General features: G+C 40.8%; 2 protein-coding genes across 16 annotated transcripts in view; one reads left to right on the top strand and one right to left on the bottom strand.

The window, feature by feature from the left end:
* Positions 1–425: 425 nt before the first annotated feature.
* Positions 426–13,615, bottom strand: POLR3F (RNA polymerase III subunit F). 4 transcript variants are annotated; one of them, XM_005214354.5, is made up of 10 exons: positions 13,436–13,591; positions 12,003–12,120; positions 6,332–6,399; positions 5,962–5,982; positions 5,770–5,837; positions 4,344–4,456; positions 3,817–3,960; positions 3,481–3,588; positions 2,404–2,595; positions 426–1,281 (listed from the first exon to the last, which is right to left on the bottom strand). In XM_005214354.5, the coding sequence occupies exons 1-10, from the start codon at positions 13,495–13,497 to the stop codon at positions 1,204–1,206; spliced, it is 972 nt and encodes a 323-aa protein (XP_005214411.1). In that variant the 5' UTR covers positions 13,498–13,591; the 3' UTR covers positions 426–1,203.
* Positions 13,616–13,967: 352 nt separating this feature from the next.
* The window catches only part of DZANK1 (double zinc ribbon and ankyrin repeat domains 1), a 52,601-nt gene continuing 40,641 nt past the window's right edge, over positions 13,968–25,927 (top strand). For 6 of the 12 annotated variants that reach the window (XM_025000507.2, XM_025000504.2, XM_025000502.2 and 3 more), the window contains exons 1-3: positions 13,968–14,060; positions 16,219–16,335; positions 19,665–19,818. In XM_025000507.2, the coding sequence (XP_024856275.1) occupies positions 16,227–16,335; positions 19,665–19,818 (263 nt within the window). In that variant the 5' untranslated portion in view covers positions 13,968–14,060; positions 16,219–16,226. 12 annotated transcript variants of the gene reach the window in all.

The raw sequence follows: 25,927 nt of genomic DNA, 5'->3' as shown, positions 1-25,927 counted from the left end.
TTTATATGGTTCTTACAAACTGGTTACTGAGCTGAGTTTTATTTTACTATTTATCTCAAAATAACCCTTTGTGATGGTTCTTCAAACTGAGGTTTGAACCCAGGCCCCAGGAGTAACTTTCCTTTCCCTTGGCCCCTGGCTTTTGACCTGGACACAGAAACCTTTAAGTGGCGCCACAAAGTGAAAGTACAACAGCTGAGATCCTAAAAAGCCCTATAGCTGAATTCTGTGCAACAAAACATGAAGTGACCTATTGTTTTCTGTTCACCTAAGGATTGGGACTGAAAGTGCTATTGAAACTGAGGACAGTTATAACAACTTCTTGCTTAGTTCAGACCTGTTATATATGGAAACAAATTGAAGATAGGATAAGGAAAGAAGAATGATACTCCCTTCCCCCCCCCAAAGGAATGGAAGGCAATGGATTATTTTTAGTTTTAATTTTAGTTAAATAAGAATCTAGGGGAAAATTCTAGCAAATAATACAATTGAGCCACAGACTTTAACAACAAAGAGCCAGGGAAGATATTCCCTTTAGGATGAGAACAATGAACATTTATGCACTGAAAACATGTCCTTGACAACAGTCACCGTTTGGGTTTGAGGTAAGTACACCAATGTAATCCTCAGAAAGAACATTTCTGACATAAAAAGGCATCAGTAGTGTGTGGAAAGGGATGCTCTGCTGTCTCCCACCTCATGCTCCAAGTCTGCGTCCTCCCCTGCTATTCCTCCTTCCCCACTTTTCGTTTCTTCTCAATGAAACCGTGGAGAAAACAGAAATGGTGACACTGAGCCATATGTAAAAAATTCCCAATGAAGACCTTGATAAACACCTTTAAAACAGGCATTTTAAAGTTCTGGCCATTATCACAGTCCTTGGCGAATACTGACTCGCTGGCTTCTTTTCTTGTGAATCATCAGAAATCTCGAAAGTTCCAACAGGTGGTCTTCCAGAGGTTCTAAGTATTTTACTTACTGAAGAATGGATTTCTCCACTAACCTTATTATCTGTTTCATACCCTGCTGACTACACTATCAATATAAATTTAGTCTTCATAGATTAAAAAAAAATATTTTTCTGTAGCAGCAAGTCTGTACCTTGAATGCTGTCAAGGGAGTGTGATGTTCCATCATGAATTAAATTATTTGCTCCTGAAGTAACTTCATTTGCAAAACGTCAGCAAAGTTCATAGTTCTCTATTAAAATTCGAGCCACTCTGTCATGTAAATACAGTTAGATGGTGAAATCTCACCACCTTCATGGCAGTCATCAAAAACCTTTAGAAAAGAAAAAAGGTTACATTCAAACTCAAGTTTTAAAATTAGTATATTATAGGTAATGTCTTAAATATCAACTAAAACTAAAAATTCTAACAAAATATCCAATATTTCAAGCATTTATTTAAAGCAATATTGAAAACAAAACTTTCAAAGTGAAAGGTTAGGTCCTGGAAGAAGTCCTGCTCTGATCATGGTTGCCACAGCACTAAGCTGACTAGTCTACCTGTCCACTGGGCAGAAGGCAGGCAACGGTCCAGGATCGGAGATCTGTACACACAAATGACTTAATCTTAACTAATCAAGTGTTTCATATTTAGTCACCTTCCTTTTTGTGAAAGTGCTAAATAGAATTCCCAACAGAGTAGCCTTTTTTCTGGGAGTTGAAACCAGGGCATGAGCTGTAGACAATAGAAAGCAGACAGGCAGTCCGAGAATATACACACCACAAGAGCAGGGACAGAGCCTGCAGCATGGGTGGGAACGAACAAATGACGAGTGTGGGCGTGCTACAAGGGAGAACACGTCACCTCCGGGTGTGAGGCCTGGTTGTCAAGTCTCAGCTGAGTGCTCTCAATCTCCCTTGCCCTGAGTCCCCTCACACTAATACCACTAGCTCCAGGGGTGCAGGAGGATTACGAGACCACAGACATTTTCAAAACCATGTCTGGCCCACAGCAGGTTCTCACCAAACCCCATTACCCTCCCTACTTAGGTGAGATGGTTAGCCCTCAGCAAAAACTGCATTTTGCAGGGAACTCTCAATGTATGCTCAAAGTATGTGGCAGCCTGGATGGAAGGGGAGTTTGGAGGAGAATAGATACATGAGTAAGTATGGCTGAATCACTCTGCTGTGCATCTAAAACTATCACATGGTTAATCGGCTATACCCCAATAAAAAATAAAAGGTTAAGAAAAGAATTGTGCATTTTGGGATCAAGAGCAGAAAACCAATTTCCTTAAGGTGGTTATTATAGGGAAGAATGTAAGGTGATGACATGCTCACTAAAGGTCTGTCATCAAGGTTACATGGTGCTTTCAGCAGCTCTTGCTGGTACGTTAAGTTAGGTGGCATCTGCAGTCGCAGGCAGTAAAGTAGAAAGAGAAGCCATTTTAACTCACTGGGCAGAGTCCGCAGGGTGCCCGGACCAAGCCTGTGGGCGGGATGATGGGACTGACCGCCCGGTAGAGTTTCATGTGTCCGTCCACACTGCCAACGGTGCCCTCTTTGGCAGCAATGATCGTCATCTCTACTTTCCCATCATAAATGAGTGTATTCAAGATGGTCTCTATGTCCTCCATGGACAGCTCCACCTACAAAAGCAGTATGTTAGAAAGGACTCAAAACAAGGAGTCATCCTTCTGGAGGGTGCTGATAACAGTAAAAGGTCACAATTCTTGATGAAGTGGGGAAGGATTGTGCTACAGTAACTGAAATCACAAAGAAGTTGAACAATGGCCTGAGTGAGAGTAGACCACTCAGATTCCAGGGATAGAGCACTGAGCTCACTGCTGAGCTTGATACCTGCTGATGTCTTCGCCCTCCTAGGAGGATCTAGACTTGTCACATTTCTTTAGCAAGAATCTGATGGAGATTTATAAAAATGCTTAAGCAGAAAGGTACTTTAGACAGCAAATAGTCCAAATTCCTGTGCTGTTTTTTTTAAATAAAAGAGAACTGGAGAGCAGAAATGAAAATGACTTGTCCAAGCAGCCACTTCAGCATCTTCTCTGATGGTGAGGGGCAATTAAGCACAGTGTCCATATGTACAGATCTTCCAAAGAATGTGCTGACAGTGCCACTTACATCTCCTAAGTAGGAAGCTACCAATAAATGACAACCGATACTAATGACGGATGTTTGGCACATATGTTGAAATGTCCCCAGGAGAGTCAAGAACTTGTCAGAACAGACTTTTGCATCTGGTAGTGAAATGCATGGCCAGGCTTCCACCCTGCTGCTCTGGAGCCCAAGCTCAAAGACATACAGTTCAGAAAGTGCCTGACGGCCAGGACTGCCTTTGCCTGCCTGGCTTAGGACAGTGGGTTCTACATTTTGCGGATTCTGTAGAACATACACAGATATCACCTGAGAAGAGGGTCTGGGCCAGATATGTTTAGAATACAGTGTAAACCATATCCCTACAATGAAGCAAAAGTTTTTAAAAATAAGATGAAAATTAGAGACTGGGCTCTGACCTTACTGATTCCCAATTCACAGATATACTTCCACACTTCATGTGATGAAGCAAATGAACTATTTCTTTGTATCATTGGATTCTGTTTGCTTTCTCGTGCGGTTTCTGCCTATTAGGGTAGAAATATAAATTTCATGAAGAATACCAGTACCTTCTGAACACAATTTCTATAGAGGATAATCAACAACAGGACCTATTTTGTTTAGGAAAAAGGACCAATTTCAGTATTTTCAATTCCTATAAGATACAATATGTATGATTAAACATTGCTTATGAAAAAACTTAAAAAAAAAAAAGAAAAACCACTTGGAGGGATGTTTCCTCAGTTATAGCTCACCTTGGTTTGTAGGAATTTAAAACACTGTTGGTTAAGCACCTCCACAAATTCAGATTCAAAATCCTGGTCACTGTACCAGGCCCCACCTGTCACAGAGCGGTCTGGCTGCAGGTTATAGAGCATATACACCTTCTTTTTTGAGGCCTAGGGGAAAAAACCACATACACAGCAGACGGTTAAAAGGTAACAAAGCAGGTTTCCAAAACTAAGACTTCAAAACCCCAAAACTTTATATTTCACACCAGTGTGGGATTTACAGAATTACTGGGACTACAGGACAACATACCAAGTCGCCTTGTGCTTGGCTTCCCCTATTAACACCCGACATTATCAGAGTACATCTGTTATAGCTAATGGACTAAAGCAGCATCTCCAAATGGTCCAATGTGAGCTACAATTTTGAAAATGTTTTTTGATCAGTTGTTTTAAATCATGACATAGCTGAAAGAACGATAAACACCTGAAATATACTTGGAGCAATATATGTACAGTGAACATTCAAGAGAAGAAAAGAGACTGTTACTCACTGCCACAGACTTAACGGCTTTGATAAGCTTTTTACTTTCCAAATTCTTTAGAATTTTGTTAATTTCTGTTAATGGCAAGTTGCTTTTGTATCGGATATCTCTGCTCCATATTCCTGTAAGAAAGTAAAGTAAGATAAGTTTAATACTATAGGATTTGTGTTTCTTTTCCCATTGCTTATATCTCATTGTAAATCTAGCAAAATATGTATATAATCCTGGAGCATTGCTATAGGAAAAATGACGCACAGGTAAGAATCTCAGATAAAGTAACAAAAATATGCAAAAAAGTTGTATGTTCCATTTTCTAACTGGAAATTTCTTGGAATGCTAACATGGTATCTTTTAAAAATCATATGATAAGGGACATTTTTCTAAAGGAAGGAAAATCTTGATGTCATTGAATTAACATACATTGGCCTTTCCGTGCCCTCCTACATTCCAGCCTCTTTTTTCTAAAATTTCACTTTAGATCGTATACTGTGAAAAACAAACTTAAGTTTGGGTCAGGGTCAGTTGCCATCCTCAATGGAGAGTAATTAAAAAAAAAAAACCTTTAGAGAGCATCTATGTGTATGTATGTCCACTATATTTGGAAAACAGAAAGATTACAGTTCTTACAGTCACTAAGAACCTGTGCAGAAAGCTACGATTTTTCTTTCAAAGAAGGAAATAAGTATTATACGTATAAAGGGAATTTATGTAAAAATATTTTGCTGTATTTTCTTCCCAACAAAAAGGCATAAGATAGGAAGATTTTGTTTTAAATAGAGAATGCTGTCTTCATATTTATTTTTAAAATGTAATTTAACTTCCTAACACATAGAAAAATTGTACAATTTTAGGTTACATCATAATTGCTGAAGCTAATATCAATGACTCAAACAGGTCTTAAATTGTAATAACAGCAATTTAGATCCCGTTCTTTGAGGGCAACAGGAGAGGAACTAAACAGCTGTGGAGGGAGCTACATCAGACACTGCCATGGGGCACTAGGTGTCCCATGGTTTCCTACAAAAACCAAAGAGATGTTATGATCCACAGTTTACAGATAAGAGGAAGAAACGAAGGCTTCCAAAATTTAGAAAGTGAGGATAAAAAAACCCTTCAGTTTTAATTTATTTGCTTCAGATAATACATGTACATGGTTCAGAATTCAGAAGTTTCTTTCCATCTCCGCCCGTGGCCATCTAGTTCCTGCCTCCCTTGAGGCAACAACAGCATCACTCTTGGGTGCCTTCAAACATATGTACATTATAAATATGTATACATATGCGTGTGTGAGTATGTGTGTTATATTTTCTTCTCCTTTGAACACAAAGTTCAGCAGACTGAACTGACTACTCTACACCCTGGGAAGCCAGGATCTCCGTCCCTAATATCTGGTCTGAGAGACAATGTTTTTTCTGCTTGTTCCTCTAAAACTTACCTTTATTTCCTGCATCCTCTATGATCTGATACACTAGTTTTTCTTGGTTATCTGATCCTTTCATTTTACTGCAGGGGAATAAAGCAGAATTAAAAAGGCAAAGAGGTACAGGCTAATCTAATCATCTATACAATCACTTAAAGGAATGAGTAGACAAGTCATCACATTGACTTATTTACCAAAAGGGCTTACCTTAAAAAGAATGAGACAGGGCTGTATGTACCAGAATGAAAAGATGTCCAAGATACAGTAAGTGAAAAAAAACAAGTTGCAAAACAGTATGGATAGCATGATCCAAATTTGTTAAAAAAAAAAAAAAAGAAAAGAGATTATATATAAATATATGGTATATAAATATATAATAATCTATATATATTTATATATACCTATAAGAAAGGATATATACCAAATTATTTAGAGTCACTATCTCTGGGGAATGGAACTCCTGTGGGAGGTAAGATGATTTGCAGGACCAGGTTTACATGATGCAATTCTGTACTGGCCTTTCCTACCCAAACATATATTACTTTTACAATATTAAAAATAAAAATCAGGTGCTTACCCAGCATTCTGAGAATCCTTTATTCTATACAGAAGTCCTGTATTGCTCCTTAAGAGATCCAATTGACCCTAAAGTTTTGTTTTTTTTTAAAGAAAGAAAATAGCAGTGAACTATTTTGGAGACATATCAAATCCAATGGCAAGCATTAATGCACTCTTCAATGTTTTACACAGACTAAAATATCCTACCTTGTGTAATTGTCAGTTCCTTCCTTGAGTACTTAAGATTTTCCCTACATATCACATGTGATATGTATATTTTTTAAACTTAGCTCTTTATATCACCATTTCCTCAAATATTAATACATAACAATTTCCTACATGTTAGATCCTAGCCTAGTTATAAGATCAATGCATAAGAACTTTAAACAAGCAGCTTTAGAATAATAAAAATTCATATTCAAGTAAACTGAATAAATATAAACATAATAAAATACAACATCTTTAAAAAGTTCAGATAAAGGCTATTAATGCAAAAATATTTTGACACAATGATTCCATGCTCTTGCATTTCCTTGAGTCTGAACTTGTGAGAATGCCGATGGCTGTACCACTGGGCTCCTGGCAGTTCAGGGAAGCATCACTGAGAGAGGTTCCCATGAGTCAAGGCTGGGCAGACCCGTAACTTGGAATCAGGTTGGTATATGGGTGAAAAGCAGTCCTTTCCCTCCCTCCCCCGGCCCCCTAAGTGGAAAAAATTGAACCACAAAGCCCAATTTGGAAGTTTGTTTAATTTAGTTTGTGAACGTTTAATGAACACCTGTCCTGGGAACATTTTTGGGGTGGGGAGGACAGACATGAATTCCAAGAGAGAATTCCACAGCTGATTTCAATACCATTGGGGTGGCGTGAGGACAGAGCCAAGTGAAGGGGGGGATGGGCTCCCAGGAAAGTCGCTTTGGCCCAGCCTGTGGGTTCAGGGGTGCTGCCTGGAGTTGAGTCTTAGGATGAGGAGTCAGTGTGTGAGGAAAGGAGGAAGGGCCTTCTAAGCAGGGGAGACAGAATGAGCAAAGGCCCGAGACACAGAACAGCGTGACGTGCCAGGGAACAGAGAACAAGCTGTTCCCTGTGAAAACTAATTTGTGAGGCAGGGGGTGCAGAGAGATGAGGTCAGTGGGGAAGGCAGGGGCTCAGAGTGGTAAACCCTGGAGTCTGGACTTGAATCTCCAGAGCTGAGAGAAGGGTTTCTGGTGGGAGGGTAACTTGGTCAGAAGTGCCTTTAAGACACAGCAGGTTGCTCTGAGGCACACGCAGCGAGGAAGGCCGTTAAGATGCACCTAACAGTTCAAGAAGCCAAGAGCCTGAACACATACAGGGGTGGGAGGAGTGAAAACAGGGGAACGAATTTGAGGATAGTTTAAGGCAACCCACTCCAGTATTCCTGCCTGGAGAATCCCATGGACGGAGGAGCCTGGTGGGCTACAGTCCACCCGGTCGCAAAGAGTCGGACACGACTGAGTGACTTCACTTTCACTTTCACTTTAAGAGCTAAAATCGGCAACACTAGTGATTTATTAACAATTACTCCCTTGCTTAAAATTCTTGAGTAGCTTCACCACTGCCCACTGCAGGACTGGCAACAGGTGACTGCTGAGGATAATTTTCAGATAGAAAGAAAAAGGCTGAAAGTGGAGTCTGAGGACAAAAACATTTATCACCATACTTCCCAGCATCCCTTGCTCTATGCTTCCAGAAGCTGAAGACCTTCACCATGGTGAAGCGACTAGAAATCACAACACTCCTTCTCTTTTGGTTAGAACAGGGTTCAGCAATCTGATGCACTGCTTTTTTTTTTAATTGAAGTAATGTTATATTAGTTTCGGGTGTACAACATAGTGATCTCAAGTTTTTATAGACTGTACTCCACTTAAAGTTACTATAACATGTTGGCTATATTCCCTGTGTTGTACAACACATCCTGTTTCACCTCTTATGCCCCTGCTCACTTCCCTCTTCCAACTGGTAACCACTAATTTGTTCTCTGTATCTGTGAGGCTGTTTTGTTATTAACATATTCGTTTATTTTTTAGATTCTGTTGGGAAGCGCAGTACAAAATAGCCATATTAAGAAAAAGTCCTTGGGAAAATGGCGAAGGGCCAAAAGTACCCGGCTTTGTGTACTGTGGACAAAAACATCTCCTGCCTTTGGTTATGCTCGGCGCCAAGATTTAATAATAAATAAAGATGTTACTTGAAAAAATGGGTTATGGGATAAGCACGAGTCACCTAGAACACACTGTCCTTAAAATGTTTTTACTGATTATGTGTTAACCCTGTATGCGCTCTGCTGGCCGTATACTTTAAGCTCTTTGTTCCTGCTTCTATAGAAAGACTTGACTACAAAAATAAACTTGTCCGTCCTTACAAGAGACTGTCCGAGTGTCCTTCTTTCAGGTTCGTCGCTTCCGAGTCCCGGGGAAAAAATCCCCAACAGATTCCACACATAAATGATAACATATAGTATTTGTCTTTCTGACTTATTTCACTAATACCCTCCTCCAGGTCCATCAATGCTATTGCAAATGGCAAATTTCATTCTTTTTTTTTACAGTTGAGTAGTATTTCATTGTATGTATATGTGTGTGTGTATATCTCTATCTATATGCCACATCTTCTTTATCCACTCATCTGTTTTTGTTTGTTTGTTTTTTCCCACTCATCTGTTGATGGGACAGTTAGGTTGCTTCCACATTTGGTTATTGTAAATAATGTTTCTATGAACATTTGAGAATTGAAGTTGCTCAGACGTGTGCAACTCTTTGCTATCCCATGCACTGTAGCCTACCAGGCTTCTCCGTCCATGAAATTTCCCAGGCAAGAGTACTGGAGTGGGTTGTCACTTCCTTCTTCAGGGGAACTTCCCAACCCAGGGATCCAACCCGGATCTCCCACATGGCAGATAGACTCTTTACCCACTGTGCCACCAAGGAACATTTGGGTGTGTATACCTTTCTGAATTAGTCTTTTTGTTTTCATTGATATATATACCCAGGAGTAGAACTGCTGGATTGTATGGTAGTTCTATTTTTGGTATTTTTGAGGAACCTCCATACTGCTTTCAATAGTGGTGGTACCAATTTACATCCCACCACCTACAGTGTACAAGGATTCCCTTTACTCCACACTGCCACCAACATTTGTTGTCTGTGGTCTTTTTCATGATAGCCACTCTGACAGGTGTCAGATGATACCTTATTGTTTTGATTTGCATTTCTCTAAAAATACTGCTACAGTTTCTGTCAGAGCATGTTCTGCCTATGTTTTCTTCTAGTTTTACAGTTTCCGATCTCACTGTTAGGCCTTTAATCCATCTTGGAGTTTGTTTTTATATATGGTATGAGAAAATGTCCTAATTTCATTTTTTTACATGTGGTTATCCATTTTGCCCAGCACTACTTGTTGAAGAGACTCTTTTCCCCATTATGCATTGTTTCCTCCTTTGTCTTAGATTAATTGACCATTAAGTGGATGGGTTTATACTGGGCTTTCTATTCTGTTCCACTGATCTATATGTCTCTTTTTATGCCAGAACCATACTGTAGTATGGTCTGAAGTCAGGAAGCATGATACCTCCAGCTTTGTTCTTTTTCTCAAGATTGTTGTGGCTATCTGGACTCTTTTCTGTTTCACATGCATTTTTGTATTATTTGTTCTAGTTCAGTAAAAAGTGTCCTGGGCATTTTTATAGGGATTGCATTAGATCTGTAGATTGCTTTGGGTCATATGGACATTTTAACAATATTAAATCCTCCAGTCCATGACCATTGGATATCTTCCTATTACTTTGTAGTATTTTCAATTTCCTTCATCAGTGTTTTAGAATTTTCAAAGTTAGGTCTTTCACCAGTTTGTCTCTAGCTGTTTTACTCCTTTTATGTTACTTCTAAAAGAGACTGTTTTCTAGCTTCCTCTTTTTGATAGTTCATTATCACTGTATAAGAAAGCAACAGATTTCTGTATATTAATCTTGATCCTGCAACTTTACTGCATTCACTTATTAGTTCTAATAGCTTTTTTGATTGAAACTTTAGCATTTTCTTTATATAGTATCAAGCCATCTGCAAGTAAGGACAGTTTCACTTCTTCCCATTTGTATGCTTTCTTTTTCATATCTGACTGCAGTGGCTACGACTTCCAATACTATGCTAAATACAAGTGGTGAGATGGGCCTCCTTGTCGTCCTCCTGATTTTTTCTTTCTCTTTGGCCGTGCCTCACAGCTTGTGGGCTCTTAGTTCTCCAACCAGGGACTGAACCTGGCTCCTGGCAGTGAAAGTGCCAAGTCCTGACTACTGAACTACCAGGGAATTCCTATCTTCCAGATATTAGAGGAAAGGTTTTCATCTTATCACCACTGAAGATGATCTTCTCTGTGGGTTTGCCAGAAACAGTCTTTATTATGTTGAAGTATGTTCTCTCTATACCAACTCTGATGAGTTTTTATCATGAATGGATGTTGAATTTTGTCAAATGTCTTTTCTGCATCTGTTGAGATGATCATGTGACTTTTAAGCTTCCTTTTAATGTGGTGGATTATACTGACTGATTTGTGCATACTGAACCATTTTTGCATTCTTATAATAATTTCCATTATCATGGTGTATGATTCTTTTTGTGTATCACTGAATGTGGTTCGCTAATATTTTGTTGAGGATTTCTACATGTATATTCATCAGAGACACTGGCTTCTGATTTTCTTTTTTTACTATTATCTTTGTCTGATTTTGGTATCAGAGTAATGATGGCCTTGTAGAATGAATTTGGGAGTGTTTCCTCCTTTTCAAATTTTTGCAATGGTTTGATAAGGATAGGTATTTGCTCTTCTTTATGTGTTTGATAGAACTACCCTGTGAAGCTATCCAGTCTTGGACTTTTCTTTGCTGGGAGGCTTTGATTAATAATTCAATTTTACTACTAAAATTGAATTAGTAATCAGACAATTACAATCTGGTCTGCAGAAATTGTCTATTTCTTCCCAATCATCACGTTTATCCCTTAGCTGTTTATTGTAGTTATAATTAATATTTCCATTTTTGTCTTTTAATCTTCATACTAGTTTATGTATTTGATCCAAAGCCTTTACTATATATTTGTCTTTACTAGCAGCAAGATGGAGAAGGCAATGGCACCCCACTCCAGTACTCTTGCCTGGAAAATCCCATGGACGGAAGAGCCTGGTAGGCTGCAGTCCATGGAGTTGCTAAGAGTTGGACATGACTGAGCGACTTCAATTTCACTTTTCACTTTCATGCATTGGAGAGGGAAATGGCAACCCACCCCAGTGTTCTTGCCTGGAGAATTCCAGGGACGGGGGAGCCTGGTGGGCTGCTGTCTATGGGGTCGCATAGAGTCGGACACGACTGAAGCAACTTAGCAGCAGCAGCAGCAAGAAGCAAACAGAAGGTGGGAACAGATTATGCCTATATGTACATGTGTGCCAGTATGTACCTTAGTGACAAATTACTAAATATAACAGTTAAAATACAATTATTTGTCTTGTAAAAATGCATATTACTTCTTTCCTTAGTTTAGGGAGTCTGAGCTGTTTCCTGGTTTGAAGTCTTATCAGTCACAACTTACCACACTTTTGAGAATGGTTTCATTCTACATAACAGAAAGTAATGACAATTACAACATATAAATAATTACATGAACTAGCTGGATTCACCTTACCATGGACAACAGTCTATTGATGGCCACTGCCCGCTGTTGGGCTTCTATATGCGGCATTTCATTCTGAATTACTTGGTCTGTGATTCCATGAGGGAACTGGTGACATAATTCTATAATCCTAGGAACAAAAGAATTAATGATATTCATGTTTTTACCTAGTTCAAGAGTCAGTAGGGGGAAAATATAGGCAGAACAGTTTAGAAGTGTGCCTTTTTTCACATTTGACAGATAATCTGGGTTTCTACAATGGTTCTGAATGAAAGCACATTAAAAATGAGGAAGATGCTTTTGAAGTACACAGTTGCATTTTTATTGTATTTAAGAGAAGCATTTCTTATTCATATGAACTTTAAATTAGGACAAAAGTCAAATGAAAACACAGAAAAACACATTAAAGCTGAGGCTTCAATTTTCTCAGATGCAACAAGTATGACAAAGTGAAGAGGCAGTGCCTTGGGTAGCCACAAGTCTGTAAGCAGGAGGCAGATCAAACACTTCTGGAGGGAAGTCAAAGTTTCTTTAGGGACAATTCACCACAACTGGGACCTGGTTTTGGAATTATCCCTAACAAACAAAAATAAACCTCAAGTTTCACCTTGTCACAGGATCATCATGTGTGTTATTAATAACAGTTTAAAAAAGCTGGGGTCTTTATAAATTCTGTGGTAACCTAAACACTTCAGTGCACGGTAGAGAATATAAAATTATAAGATGTTTCAGTTCAGTTTTCACCCGCTCAGTCGTGTCCGACTCTCTGCGACCCCATGGACTGCAGCACGCCAGACCTCCCTGTCCATCACCAACTCCCGGACTTTACTCAAACTCATGTCCATTAAGTCAGTGACGCCATCCAACCATCTCATCCTCGTCGTCCCCTTCTCCTCTCGCCCTCAGTCTTTCCCAGCTTCAGGGTCTTTTCAAAAGAGTCAGTCTTCGCATTAGGTGGCCAAAGTATTGGAGATGCTTTGGGAGATGCTTTGGATAAGCGTAAGATGCGTTGGTTTCCCTAAAACCTTCACTTAATTATGGCGCTCAAACCGTTTGGTGTCTGTTGCTTCATAATCGAAAACTGCACCCTAAGTCTGGTTAAACCTTCCGTCACGGGAGTTCCTTGGTAACAAGGGCGATCCTGGATCAGAACGTGTTTACACCAGTACCCCATGGAGTCGCAAGGAGTCTGACACGACCAAGCGACTAACACTTTCCCGGGGGGAAACGCCGAGTCTTCACTCTGGGCGTGGATCACTTTAAGGAAAGGTGCGCCTGAGTAGACAGCTTCCCTGACAGACCCAAGGAAAGGCCGGCCACACAATCTCGTCAACTGTCCGACTCGCTCTGAACTTCTTAAGAGTGCCGTCTTCCAGAGACGGGAGAAGGGTCCGGGAGAAAGGAGGCCTCCAGAGGCGGGGAACGAGCCTCACTCCCCGATTTACCTGTTTTCGATTTCCACCGGATCCGCGTCGGGCGGCTGCACCTTCACCTTCACCTCGGCCATGAGGGCGCAGGTGCCGGGACCTTGGGGGAAGAGACCTCTCCGGGCGGCCGGACTGCGAGCCGAGGGAAGCCAGTCGCGGGTAAAGACAGCGCTCGGGGGGGCGCAAGGGTCTTTCTTCCTCAGGTCGCAGGCGGTCCTTCTTTGCCGGTCGCCTAGAGGTGGCCAAGTCGCGCCTGCGCCGCTTCACGCTCGCGCGCGCTGTTCTGATATTTTCATTCTGGTATTTCGTTCTGGTATTTCCAGAAAATCAGAGACTGTCGCACGAACAAGCCTGGTTCTCGTTTTGAGTTGGGAGGCCACCTTGTAGCGCTTTCCAACCTCTGTGAAGGCAAGTTCTCGGACGCCTACGGTTAGGCCTGAAGAAAGGAGCGCTCTGCGGCCGCCTGTCTCCGGGCCAACCGCAGGGGCGGAGCTAGTTGCTAGGAAGCGGGTTCCTGCCAATCACCTGCCCAGCTCCCGGTGGGCGGGGCGCGGCTCGCAGCGTCTTGGTAACCCGTACAGCCGCAGTGAAGGAGAAGACCAAGGGCGGTGAGCGGTGGGCTGCCTCGGTGGGGGCTGCGGAGGTACCCAAGGGGTCCCGATCGGGTCCTGGTGGCTGGGGGAGGGGGAGGGAGAAAAGGGCATCCTTCGTTCAGCCGAGTCGTGGCGGTGTCCTTGGCTGCACCTGAAGGACGGAGACGGGGACCAGACGGGGTTCCAGAACCGGGCGGTGAGGGGCAGTCTGGATGGAGGGATGGCGGGGTGGGGGATGCTGTTGACGCAGTCGGGCCTAGCGGATCGGTCTACGGATGGATCCCCTTCGCTCGGGGCCCACTGGCCTACGCACTGTCAGCCTTTCAAGGACATCGCCTAGTCGCCGCAGGAATTATCCCCCCCCCCCCCCGCCACCCCCAGACGTTTTTATTTTGAACTAATTTTTAACCATTTTTAAATTTTAACTGCCTCTCACGTAAATGAAAATGTGAGGATGGGCACGCTCCAGAGCCCTTCTGCAGGGGCTGTCGCGCTATCCGTATATGTATCTGCAATTTAAATTCTTAGCCTCCGACCTGGAACTATCCAACCAGGCATCAAATTCACCCCTTAAATTTAGCCATCCCACCTTTGGGTTATAGTCTATGACAAACCTCAAACCACAGAGACGTTCGGGGTAGTTTTATTTATTTATTTAAAAAAAATTTTTTGGCGTCATGTCATGCGTGGCTTGCAGTAACTTGGTACCCCCACCAGAGATTGAACTAGAGCCCCTGCAGTGAAAACATCAAATCCTAACCACTGTACCGTCAGGGAATTTCCAAGGCAGCATTGTTTAGAATAAAACCCAAAACTGAAAAGAAAATAATAAATGCCCAATCACAAATTGGTAAATAAGATTATGTAAGTATTTGGAAAATTGTAAATAATAGGGGAGGGTACAAGAAGTACTCTATAAAAATTGAATTTCAATGTAGATTTTAACTGAGTAAAACCTATGCATCCATTATCATTGAAATTTGAACAGACCATCCGAGATGTAAATGGTTTTTAAGGTGTGGGATTTCCCCCCTAAATCCTTTATGTATTAATAATTATGAACACTCCCATACCCAAGAAAAAAATCACTAAGACCTCCATACTTGTACTTAATTACTTATAAATACAGTAGATGGAATGGGAGACTGTTTTAAGGTGTGGGTCCCCCCCCCAATCCTGGGTGTATTAATAATTATGAACCCTCCCATCCCCAAGAAAAAGATCACTAAGACCTCCATACTTACACTTAATTACTTATAAATACAGGAGATGGAGTGAGAGACTTTTGTGTTCATTCCTCACTTTTTATATCCATGCCAGCTTTCTTCTGGCTGAGGCGTGACCCTCTGTCATTTTCTAAAGTTTCTTTTGCAGCTTTCACAGGCACGAACCAATTGATGACAACTGCAGGACTTTGAACATGGAGCTTTCCCAAGGGAGCTGGCTCTAAATGAACATTTCATGCTACATACAAAGTTACTTCTGTTCCTCTTGTGTGCTGTCTTGCCTGAAGTCAAGAGAGGTGGTGTACTAAAAAGAGGCAGGTCAGACTGGTAATGATCCAGGGATTGCTTAGGTCTGGTCATCAGTGATGATCTCTGCTCTGACATGTGCATTTAACCTGCTCACTTTAAATTTTATTCCCCCATCCCATACACTCCTGCTTCCCTCCCACCCCAAAGTGAGGTAAATACTCAGGTAATCAAAAGCCCACACAAGATCTCAACAGCAAAAATACAGCAGAGACAATAATTATTTCCATTAAAAATGGTATTTGGGGACTTCCCTGGTGGTCCATTGGTTAAGACTTTGCCTTCCAGTGCGGAGGGTGCCAGTTCATTCCCTGGTTGGGGAGCTAAGATCCCACATGCCTTACAGCCAAAAAACATAAAACAGAAGCAATGTTGTTACAAATTCAATAAAGACTTTTAAAAATGATCCACATCAAAAAAATTTTTTAATTATATTTATATTACACACGACATTGTAAATCAACTATATTTCAATTTAAAAAAAGACAAAAGAACTGAAATGAGTCTCCCAAAAAAGAAAAAAGAAAAATGATATTTGTAGATGGTAGAGGAACAACATTCTCTTTAGTTTTTACTAGTCTTACTGTATTTGAATGAGAGACTTCTCTTCAGTGTCTGTTCACATATAGGTGTCCGTTGGAATTTATTTTCATCCACTTTTTTTTTTTAATGTAAGGAGGGAAAATGACAGCTGGTTCAGTGTGTGTCCCTCAAATCATACCCCTGCGGGTGCCTCAGCCCGGAAAAGCCAACCATGAAATTGATAACAATACGCTTTTGGAAATGAAATCAGGTAAGAATCAAATGTACTGAAATTGTTTAAAATAACCCTGCCATGTTCTCTATATTCATCTGGTTGTTGATTTACCCTCTTTGCATCCTTTCTATAATCAGAATCTTGGGATGATTGTAAAACTTTCAAAATTTGAAACAATGTTGGTTTCTAGAGTGGCATTTATATAGGTTACAACAGCTGGCTCTTGCCAACCTTCCATTTGTGTTGGAAAGATTTGCAGCAACACTATGACTTACTTTAACCAAGTTGCTGCTGCTAAGTCGCTTCAGTCGTGTCCGATCCTGTGCGACCCCATAGACGGCAGCCCCCAGGCTCCCCCGTCCCTGGGATTCTCCAGGCAAGAACACTGGAGTGGGTTGCCATTTCCTTCTCCAATGCATGAAAGTGGAAAAATAAAGTGAAATCACTCAGTCGTGTCCGGATCCTAGTCAGGTTAGGATGTCCCATTGCTTCCCCAGACTTTCCCAGGATTCTCAGTGTTTTTCTGGGATATCAGTTTGACCTGCTAACACAGGTTTCCCAGTCAGACAGGTTGGAGAGTGAACAATCCTGGCTTTGAAAACATCTAGTGATCTTCAGTACATTCCTCAGCCTTTCTTAGTCTCAGCCTCTAGACTGTAAGAGACCGATAATATTATCTATAGTTTAGAGTCATCATGAGGATTAATGAATTGATATGTGATGTGAGAGGCACACAGGTTCTGGCACATGGTGATGCCAAAAGACATCACAACTATTTCTGCTGAAATAAAGCAGTGAATGTGTTTCTTTTTCATGCCAGAAACACACACACACACTCATTTACATATGTAATATAAAGAGAAGGAAAAGTTTTATAGATAGAACGTATGAACAATTACTTGTTTAAAACAGACTCTTGATTTGCAGCCACATGGATGGACCTAAGAGATGATCAAATTAAGTGAAGTAAGTCAGAAAAAGACAAATATCATATGATATCACATATATTTTGAATCTATAAAAAAATGGTACAAATGATCTTACTTACAAAACAGAAATAGACTCACAGACATAGAAAACAAACTTATGGTTACCAAAGAGGGTAGGAGGAGATAAATTCAGAGTTTGGGATTAACAGGTACACAGTACTATATATAAAATAGATAAACAACAAGAACCTATTATATAACACAGGGAACTATATTCAATATCCTGTAATAGCCTATAATGGAAAAGAATCCGAAAAAGAAAAAACTATATACATATGTATAGCTGAATCACTTTGCTATACACTTGAAAGTAGTACAACATTATAGAAAAATAGATTTCAATTTTTTTAAATAGAAAAATTAGACTTCAATTAAAAAATAGACTCTGAGACTCCAGTTACGTATTTGAATAACTAATGTGCATACAAACTATATGTACCGATGATGTGACACCTGGGCTTCCTAGACTGAGAGGTCCAAATAAGAATATATATATTATACTGTGTCTTCCTTTATCTTAAAAGCTAATATTATTTTAAAAATTCCTCAAACCAAAATTCAAGTCTTAATATATGTGCTCATAACCCTCAGGAGAAGTTGGGTAATGATTGACAAATGATGACAGGGTATCCAATTTCTCTAATATCTGAAATGTCTAATAAATGAAGGATTCTGCAATTCAGTGCCAAAAGTAATAATATCCCAATAGGAAAAATGGACAAAGGATGTGAAAAGACATTTTATAGGAAAGGAAATATGTGTTTTAAACGTATGAGAATATGCTCCTATTCACCCTTCACTTGCTTGCTGAGCAGAGCTTATCCTCTGCTTCATTTACTCCCTTGTACTTAATCACCACTTAACAAATTCTATGCAGTCGTTTCCTGTTTGTGTGTGTTTTTTTTTAAATTATGAGAGGAGGGACTTTGGTCACTGATGTATTCCCAGCATCTGAAACAGTGTCTGGCATGTAATAGGCATTTGGTAAATACTTGTTGAATGAGTGAGTGAATCTTACTCAAAATATAAGAAATATGAGTTAAAGCTATGAGATACTTTTTTTTAACCTGGGAAATAGAAATGAAATATCAGCAAAATAAAAGAAAAAATGATCACACACGATATGGTTGAGATGGTGGGTTAACATGCACTTCCATTCCCTGCTGGTAGCAGGGTGAATTGTTTCAATGTCCATGGAGGGAAGTTTGGCAACATTAACCAAAATTACAAACTCACATAGCTTTTAACTCAAGAACAGTACTAGTTCTACATATTTTGCAGATATACTTATAAAAAGAACTCTTTGCAGGGTTATTCATTATAATGTTTGCAATAGCAAAAGTAAAAAAGAAAGAAAAGGAAAAGAAGATGGTTTATATGTTCATCTGTAGGGATTGGCTGTTGGCCAGTGATTCATCCATTGGAATAGAATGCACTGCAGCCATAAAGAAGAATGGGGTGCTTTTGAATGGAGCAATATAGGACAATATACAAGATACAATGTTAAATGAAGAGAAAAAGGGTGTGAAACAGGGCATGATATGCCGTTTGTATGTACAAAGAGGGGGAGACTTAAAAATATGTACGTATATGCTTGTATGGATGTAAACTACATACATATATTGGAAGGACAGTTGATATTATTGGTTGCCTTTGGGCAGCTGATGAGGGCAGGGAGCTTGGAGGGAAAGTTTTCATTGTATATCCTTGTTTGACCTTTTGAATCTTGGATCATCTGAATTTATTACCTTTACCTTTATTACCTTATTACCTTTATTAATTTTCCCAAGAAGTGCACGAATCATTTACCAAGTCCAAATAAATAATAACAAAACCATTTTTTAAGCAATGCTCAAAAATGAAAAATCAGCTTCTGCTTTCTAAGTAGACACTGTGGCTTTAAACCCCTGCTTGGTTTGTATCAGCGCTCTGTCGAAGAGGCAAAATGCCATAGTGGTTCAAGAGCATGGTCTGTGAGCAACTAAGATCCAGCACAGTCAAATGAATAAATTAAAAAAAAATGTTTTAATCCCTCCTGTTTTAAAAAGAAATCAGCCTGATCAACAGATCCAACTTCCCAGAAGTCAGATCAAAATTCTGCTGTCATTTACCAGATTTCTTAACCTCTCTGGGACTCAGTTCCCTCATCTATAATGTGGATATAAAATAGACCTATCTCATAAAGTTGTACTGATAAAATTAGTTAATTCACATAAAGCACAGTGCCTGGCACAAAAAACTCTATTGTTAGTTATTGTTATTCACTTCTACAGTATATATTTTTTAAAAATCTCATTAAATGACTGATCCCTAGGCATTATTCAGGGACTTGCTACTTTAGTGTTAATTCTAGATATCCTGTTTTGGGTTTTTCAGACACCCCGGATGTCAACATATATTATACCCTGGATGGCAGCAAACCTGAATTCCAAAAGAAAATTGGTTATGGTGAAAACACTACCTTTAAGTATACGAAGCCTATTACCCTGCCTGATGGAAAAATACAAGTTAAAGCTATCGCAGTCACTAAGTAAGTCAAGAGCATAATGACTGGGATGATTTATATTTATTATGTTTTAACTTTACTCATTTCAATGAGAATCGGTGCTGGATTATAAAGACACTAAAGAAAAAGTTATCTTAATTTCAGCATATGTCTGTAACCTTTGTGTTTGTCTTTTATTGAGTTATACTGTAAAATACACATATTTACATACATAATTAACATGAGGAAAAGTTTTATGGATAGAACATATAAACAATTACTTGTTTAAAACAGATTCTGGATTTGCAGCCACATGGATGGACCTAGAGATGATCATATGGGTAAAAGGGTATAGTTCAGTGACGTGCAGTGTGTATTGATACTGTTTTTAGTCTGAAATCCACACTGGGATTTTGGGAAAGTGAAAGAAAGTGAAATTGCTCAGTCATGTCCGACTGTTTGCTACCCCATGGACTGTAGCCTGCCAGGCTCCTCCACCTATGGGATTTTCCAGGCAAGAGTACTGGAGTGGGTTGCCATTTCCTTCTCCAAAGGAAGAGCCTTTTCAGGGTTTGGGACCTCCGAACAGATTTGTCTTGAGGAAAATGCTGCTTTTAATAGATGGTTCTTTTATTCCCCAGGACATGGCCTATGACCACCATGGTTCTCCATCTGATTTTGTACTGACTTTATTGCCCTTCAAAGCTACCATCATCTTGATTTGTTAGGTGTTAGCTAATTCATTCTTTTCTTTGTCCTTTCTTTCCTAGTCAACACTTTTTTTTCAGTTTCAAGTATAGAGATACCACTTAATTTGGTAAACTTCACCGTGGTAAACGTGGTAAACTTCATCTTTAGAGAAAAAAGATCCTCAAATGCTTTGCAGATTAGTCTGTGATAGAGGAATTATTTTGTGCCGCAAAACAGGTTTGGCCACATTTCTGGAAGACTAATACTGGGGCTGGCCCGGGTAATTTAAATTAGACTCCAGGCTCCCCCTGCTGGCTAAACTACTGCATGGCCTTTTAAGCTACATATTCTACAATGATGATTGCTTGGCATTAAAAAAAATTTTTTTTAATAATAAAATGAAAACAGAAAAAAACCCTGACACATGATTATTCTTTATTAAAAATTGTGATATGTGGCTTTTCCCACTTGCCAACCCATTTCTACTGAAACAAGTCATCTCAGTTATTGAAAACTAATAAGCTGATTACTCTGGCGCATCATGCTGCAAGGTGACAGTAAAATGAAGTCGCGATCAATGACTTTGTAGTTCAAAGGAGTTAATAGAACTTCCAGCAGAGTCTGAAAAATAAGGACACTGTTTATGCGTCTCACCATCTTGTTCTGTGCCCACTAAGTGTCTGCTCTGAAATGCTGTTAGTATTTCAGATATGCTCAGCTTAGGAAAAGTACCTATACAAAAAAAATTTGAAAGTTAGTGCTTGTATCTAATTGTGATAAAATAGTTCTTTATGGAAATCATGCAGCTTTGTTCAAGTCTCTGTGTCTAGGTTTTTCAGGCCATTAGTTTCTTAATAAGGAGAAAAAGGCCTTTAGATAAAACTGTTAACAATGAAAGGTCTTTAACATATTAAGAGGAAAACCTGTGGTCATGAAGTTTTGAATGATACACAAAAATATTTGTGATATAGTCAATGAAAAAAATTAGGATGTAAGATGACACACTAGTATTGTGACACTTGCAAAAATACACAGAGGACTTCCCTGGTGATCCAGGGGTTAAGAATCCTCCTGCCAATGCAGGGGACACAGGTGTGATCCCTGGTCCAAGAAGAACCTTCAGAGATGCTGCAAAGTAACCAAGCCTGTGCTCCACAATAAGAGAAGCCACTGCAGTAAGAAGCCCATGCACCACAATGAAGAGCAGCTCCCGCTTGCTGTAACTGGAGAAACCCTGCTGCTGCTGCTGCTGCTAAGTCACTTCAGTCGTGTCCGACTCTCTGTGACACCATAGCCAGCAGCCCACCAGGCTCCCCAGTCCCTGGGATTCTCCAGGCAAGAACACTGGAGTGGATTGCCATTTCCTTCTCCAATGCATGAAAGTGAAAAGTGAAAGGGAAGTCGCTCAGTCATGTCGGACTCTTCACGACCCCATGGACTGCAGCCCACCAGGCTCCTCCATCCATGGGATTTTCCAGGCAAGAGTACTGGAGTGGGGTGCCATTGCCTTCTCCGAGAGAAACCCTGCACGCAGCAACAAAGACCCTGCATAGCTAAAATGAATAAGTAAATAAATTTGCAAAATACACAGAGATAGAAAAGGGCAGTGATCCTCAAGTGACTGGGAACCAGGCTTCTGCTCAGAGCCACCCAGGCCGTAAACCCGACCATTCCTCAGGATTCAAATGGTCCCTGGATGGAGATGTTTGTGATGTGAGGAAGTTATCTTATTAGGAGGACACTGTATCTTGGATAACAGGCCATGAGCCAGTGATGATGAGCATCCAGGTGAGATGGATGCTGAGGTGAATGAGTTAAACAAGCAGTTCATCTAAAAGACTTTCTATATCTGCATCCAGATACCTGTATCTGTAAATTTGTTTTGTTATTGAGAATAACAAAACACATGCTTCCCCAAAGGTTAGCCGCCCGTAAGTCTCTCCAGCCAGTGAGCATGCAAGTACCCACTGATCATGTTATTTCTTAAATACTGTCATTCACTGATAGGTAGTGGCTGTTCAGACCAGTTGTATATTTCTGAGAATTGTTTTCTCCTTCTAAAAATGTGGCTTAAGACTTTGACATGGCTTAATGGTAAACATTTCTTAGGGCTTCCCTGGCAGCTCAGACAGGAAAGAATCTGCCTGCAATGCAGTAGACCTGGGTTCGATCTCTGGGTTGGGAAGATCCCCTGGAGGAGGGCATGGTGACCCACTTCAGTATTGTTGCCTAGAGAATCCCATGGACAGAGGAGCCTGGTGGGCTACAGTCCATGGGGTCACAAAGAGTCAGACATGACTAAGCAACTGAGCACAGCACAGCAAACATTTCTCAACTGTTTTGGAACTGGTATCTATTCATTTCTGGATGTTTACTTAACCAAAGAATTTTAAGTGTTTGGGGACACTTAAAGTTTCAAGAATTTTAAGAAATGTAAAAAAATCAACATGTAAGAAATCTGAGAAATTGCAAAAGAAATAATGAAACAGATAAAAACACATCAAAGGCCAATAGGTAAATCAACAAGCAAAGCAGATAAAGGACACTGAAGGCAGACACCAACTTGAGATATAAGAGTATTAAGTTCCTGGGCAGATCAAGCAGAATCCCTTGTGTTCTAGCTGTGAGCTTTCAGTGCAAATTAGTGAGAGTGAGAGTTAAACATACCAGACAAATACACCAAAGTGTGGTCACAAGGATGTGGCAGAGGCTGCAGACTGCTCCCCAAATCTGTGTTGCCTTCTTCAAGAATCATAGAAGCTTCCCTGGTGGCTCAGTGGTAAAGAATCCGCCTACCAGTGCAGGAGACACGGGTTCGATCCTTGGTCCAGGAAGATTCCACATGCTGTGGAGCAACTAACCCCATGCGCCACAACTATTGAGCCTGTGATCTAGAGCCTGGGAACCACAACTACTGAAGCCCGCACACAACAAGAGAAGCCACCAAAATGAGAAGCCCGCTCACTGAAACTAGAGAGTAGCCCCCGCTCACCACAACCAGAGGCAGCCTGGGAAGCAGCGAAGACCCAGCACAATGAAAACAAAACAAATTATTTTAAAAATAAAATAAGTAAAGTTTATTTTTTAAAAAAATAGAGCCTAGGATTTTTAGCAGGACACACATGTGTTTTCAGTCCTCCTTGAAGCTAGCAAGAGCCCCGTGAATGCATGGGGTGTGGCCATTGAATGCACGTGGAAGTGACGTGGCAGTTTCTAGGTTGTGCCCTGTAGGAGGAGGCAGGCCGTGGTTCCTGCCAGCTGGAATGTGGCTGTGGTGGTCAGCCACGTTGGGTCACAAGGACGTGTCATGTCCTAGATATGATGGGGCAACAGGGTAGAAAGTCAACCCTAGGCCCCGGGCACCATGGCTCCCATGCATAGCTCTGGGTGGGTTATAGCCCATTGATATGGTTTTTCCAGTGGTCATGTATGGATGTGAGAGTTGGACTGTGAAGAAAGCTGAGCACTGAAGAATTGATGCTTTTGAACTTTGGTGTTGGAGAAGACTCTTGAGAGTCCCTTGAACTGCAAGGAGATCCAACCAGTCCATTCTAAAAGAGATCAGTCCTGGGTGTTCTTTGGAAGGACTGATGCTAAAGCTGAAACTCCAGTACTTTGGCCACCTCATGTGAAGAGTTGACTCATTGGAAAAGACTCTGATGCTGGGAGGGATTGGGGGCAGGAGGAGAAGGGGACGACAGAGGATGAGATGGCTGGATGGCATCACCGACTCGATGGACATGAGTTTGAATGAACTCCAGGAGTTGGTGATGGACAGGGAGGCCTGGTGTGCTGCGATTCATGGGGTCACAAAGAGTCGGACACGACTGAGCGACTGAACTGAACTGAACTGACTCTGTTTAAGCCACAGTTGTTTTGATTCTGCATTACAACAATCAAGCCTATATCCCAATACACCAGGGACATATGTCAAGCAAATACCTACAGAGAACATATTCAAGGGTACAGGTGATCGAAACAGGCCAACAGTGTCAAGCGTCAGCGAGTGTGTGGAGAAACTGGAACCCTCAAATGATGCCAGTGGGGATGTACATGGAACAACCACAGGTCGCAGTTTCTAAAAAGTTAAACTCACTGACCATCTGACCCAGTGGTTCTGCTCCAGTGTATCTGTCCACATATATGGCTGGACCAGCCCTTGTTGTTGTTCTTATGATTCCAAAAGGCCCTCAGAGTAATCATCAAGGAACTTGGAAAGAGAAGAAGTTTATTACCTACAAGTCCTGGGGATTATGTGGCACCCAGTGAGGTCACAAATACAAAGAGATGGGGGCGGGGGGAGAGAAGAAGGGACAAATCACAGGCCAAGGGTCTGCTTCTATTAGGGTTGAGGGCGGGGGGCTGGGGGGTTCCATGGGCTCAGTCTTCATTGGTGAATTTTGAATGTATGAGCAAGAATTTACAGTGAGAAGAGAAAAAAATTGCCCAATTGGTCAGTCATGGAAACCAACCAAGATCTCTAAAAGGGCTTCCATGGCGGGGCAGTGGCTGGATCTTCATCTGGTCCTGTGGCTGGTGATGTGTTTACTCAAGAGCACCATCTTTGAAGTGGATGCCTCAGCAAAGCCTAAGTTAGGCGCCTGATTACAAACAAGAGAAAACCCAACCTCAGGGGCTCACACTATAAAGACTCATACGTGAATACTCATAACAGTATTAAGTATTGTAACCTCCAAACTGGAAAAATCCAAATGACTGCCCATTGGGGAATGGATAAACAAACTGTACATTTGTAAAATGGAATGCTACTCAAGAATAAAGATGAATGAATTGCTGACACGTGGCAACTACATAGGTGAACCTCAGGAACAACAAAAAACAGGACAAGTAAAGGCAGCCAGACGTGTGAGACTGTATTTGTAGGATTACATTTATCAGCATGGCAACCCACCCCAGTATTCTTGCCTGGAGAATCCCATGGATAGAGGAGCTTGGAGGACTACAGTCCATGGGGTCGCAAAGAGTCAGACATGACTGAGCAACTAAGCTCAGCACAGCACAGAAAAGGCAAAACTATGAAGACAGGAAGCAGGTCAGTGGTTGCCTGGTGTAGGAGGTGGAAGTGAGGAGTAACTAGAAACAGGTTGTTGTAACCCTGGACTGTGGTGGTAGGTGCACAGTTGTATAAATGTATGGAGTATCATCAAATTATATACCTAGAGTAAGTGCATTTTATGTCATGTACATTATACCTCAGTAAAAATGTTTAGAAAAATAAAGAGTATATAGATGAGCTGCTGGTGCTGAGGGGAAATCACCTCCAGAATTTACTTCTGGCCACCTCTCTGTTGGTTTCTCATGGGACTTCTATTGCATCATGGAGGAACAAGATTAATTGTGAAATATTATGAATAAATTGAAAACTGGCTAGTATTTGGGGAATAACTGTTAAAATCTTCCAGGGCAGTGTATATTATGCTACCCACAGTTGGGATAAGGAAAA

Source organism: Bos taurus, chromosome 13 (assembly GCF_002263795.3).
Source record: "Bos taurus isolate L1 Dominette 01449 registration number 42190680 breed Hereford chromosome 13, ARS-UCD2.0, whole genome shotgun sequence".
Taxonomy (NCBI): Eukaryota; Metazoa; Chordata; class Mammalia; order Artiodactyla; family Bovidae; genus Bos; species Bos taurus.
This window is presented reverse-complemented; position numbering and strand designations above follow the sequence as displayed.

Excerpts from the sequence above, each read along its gene's own strand:
- POLR3F (XM_005214354.5), bottom strand. The coding sequence starts at position 13,497 with ATGGCCGAGGTGAAGGTGAAGGTGCAGCCGCCCGACGCGGATCCGGTG. Across the intron at positions 4,457-5,769 it reads AGAGGATGCAGGAAATAAAG|GAATATGGAGCAGAGATATC; the intron begins GTAAGTTTTAGA and ends ACTTTCTTACAG. Across the intron at positions 3,589-3,816 it reads TTAAATTCCTACAAACCAAG|GCAGAAACCGCACGAGAAAG; the intron begins GTGAGCTATAAC and ends CTACCCTAATAG.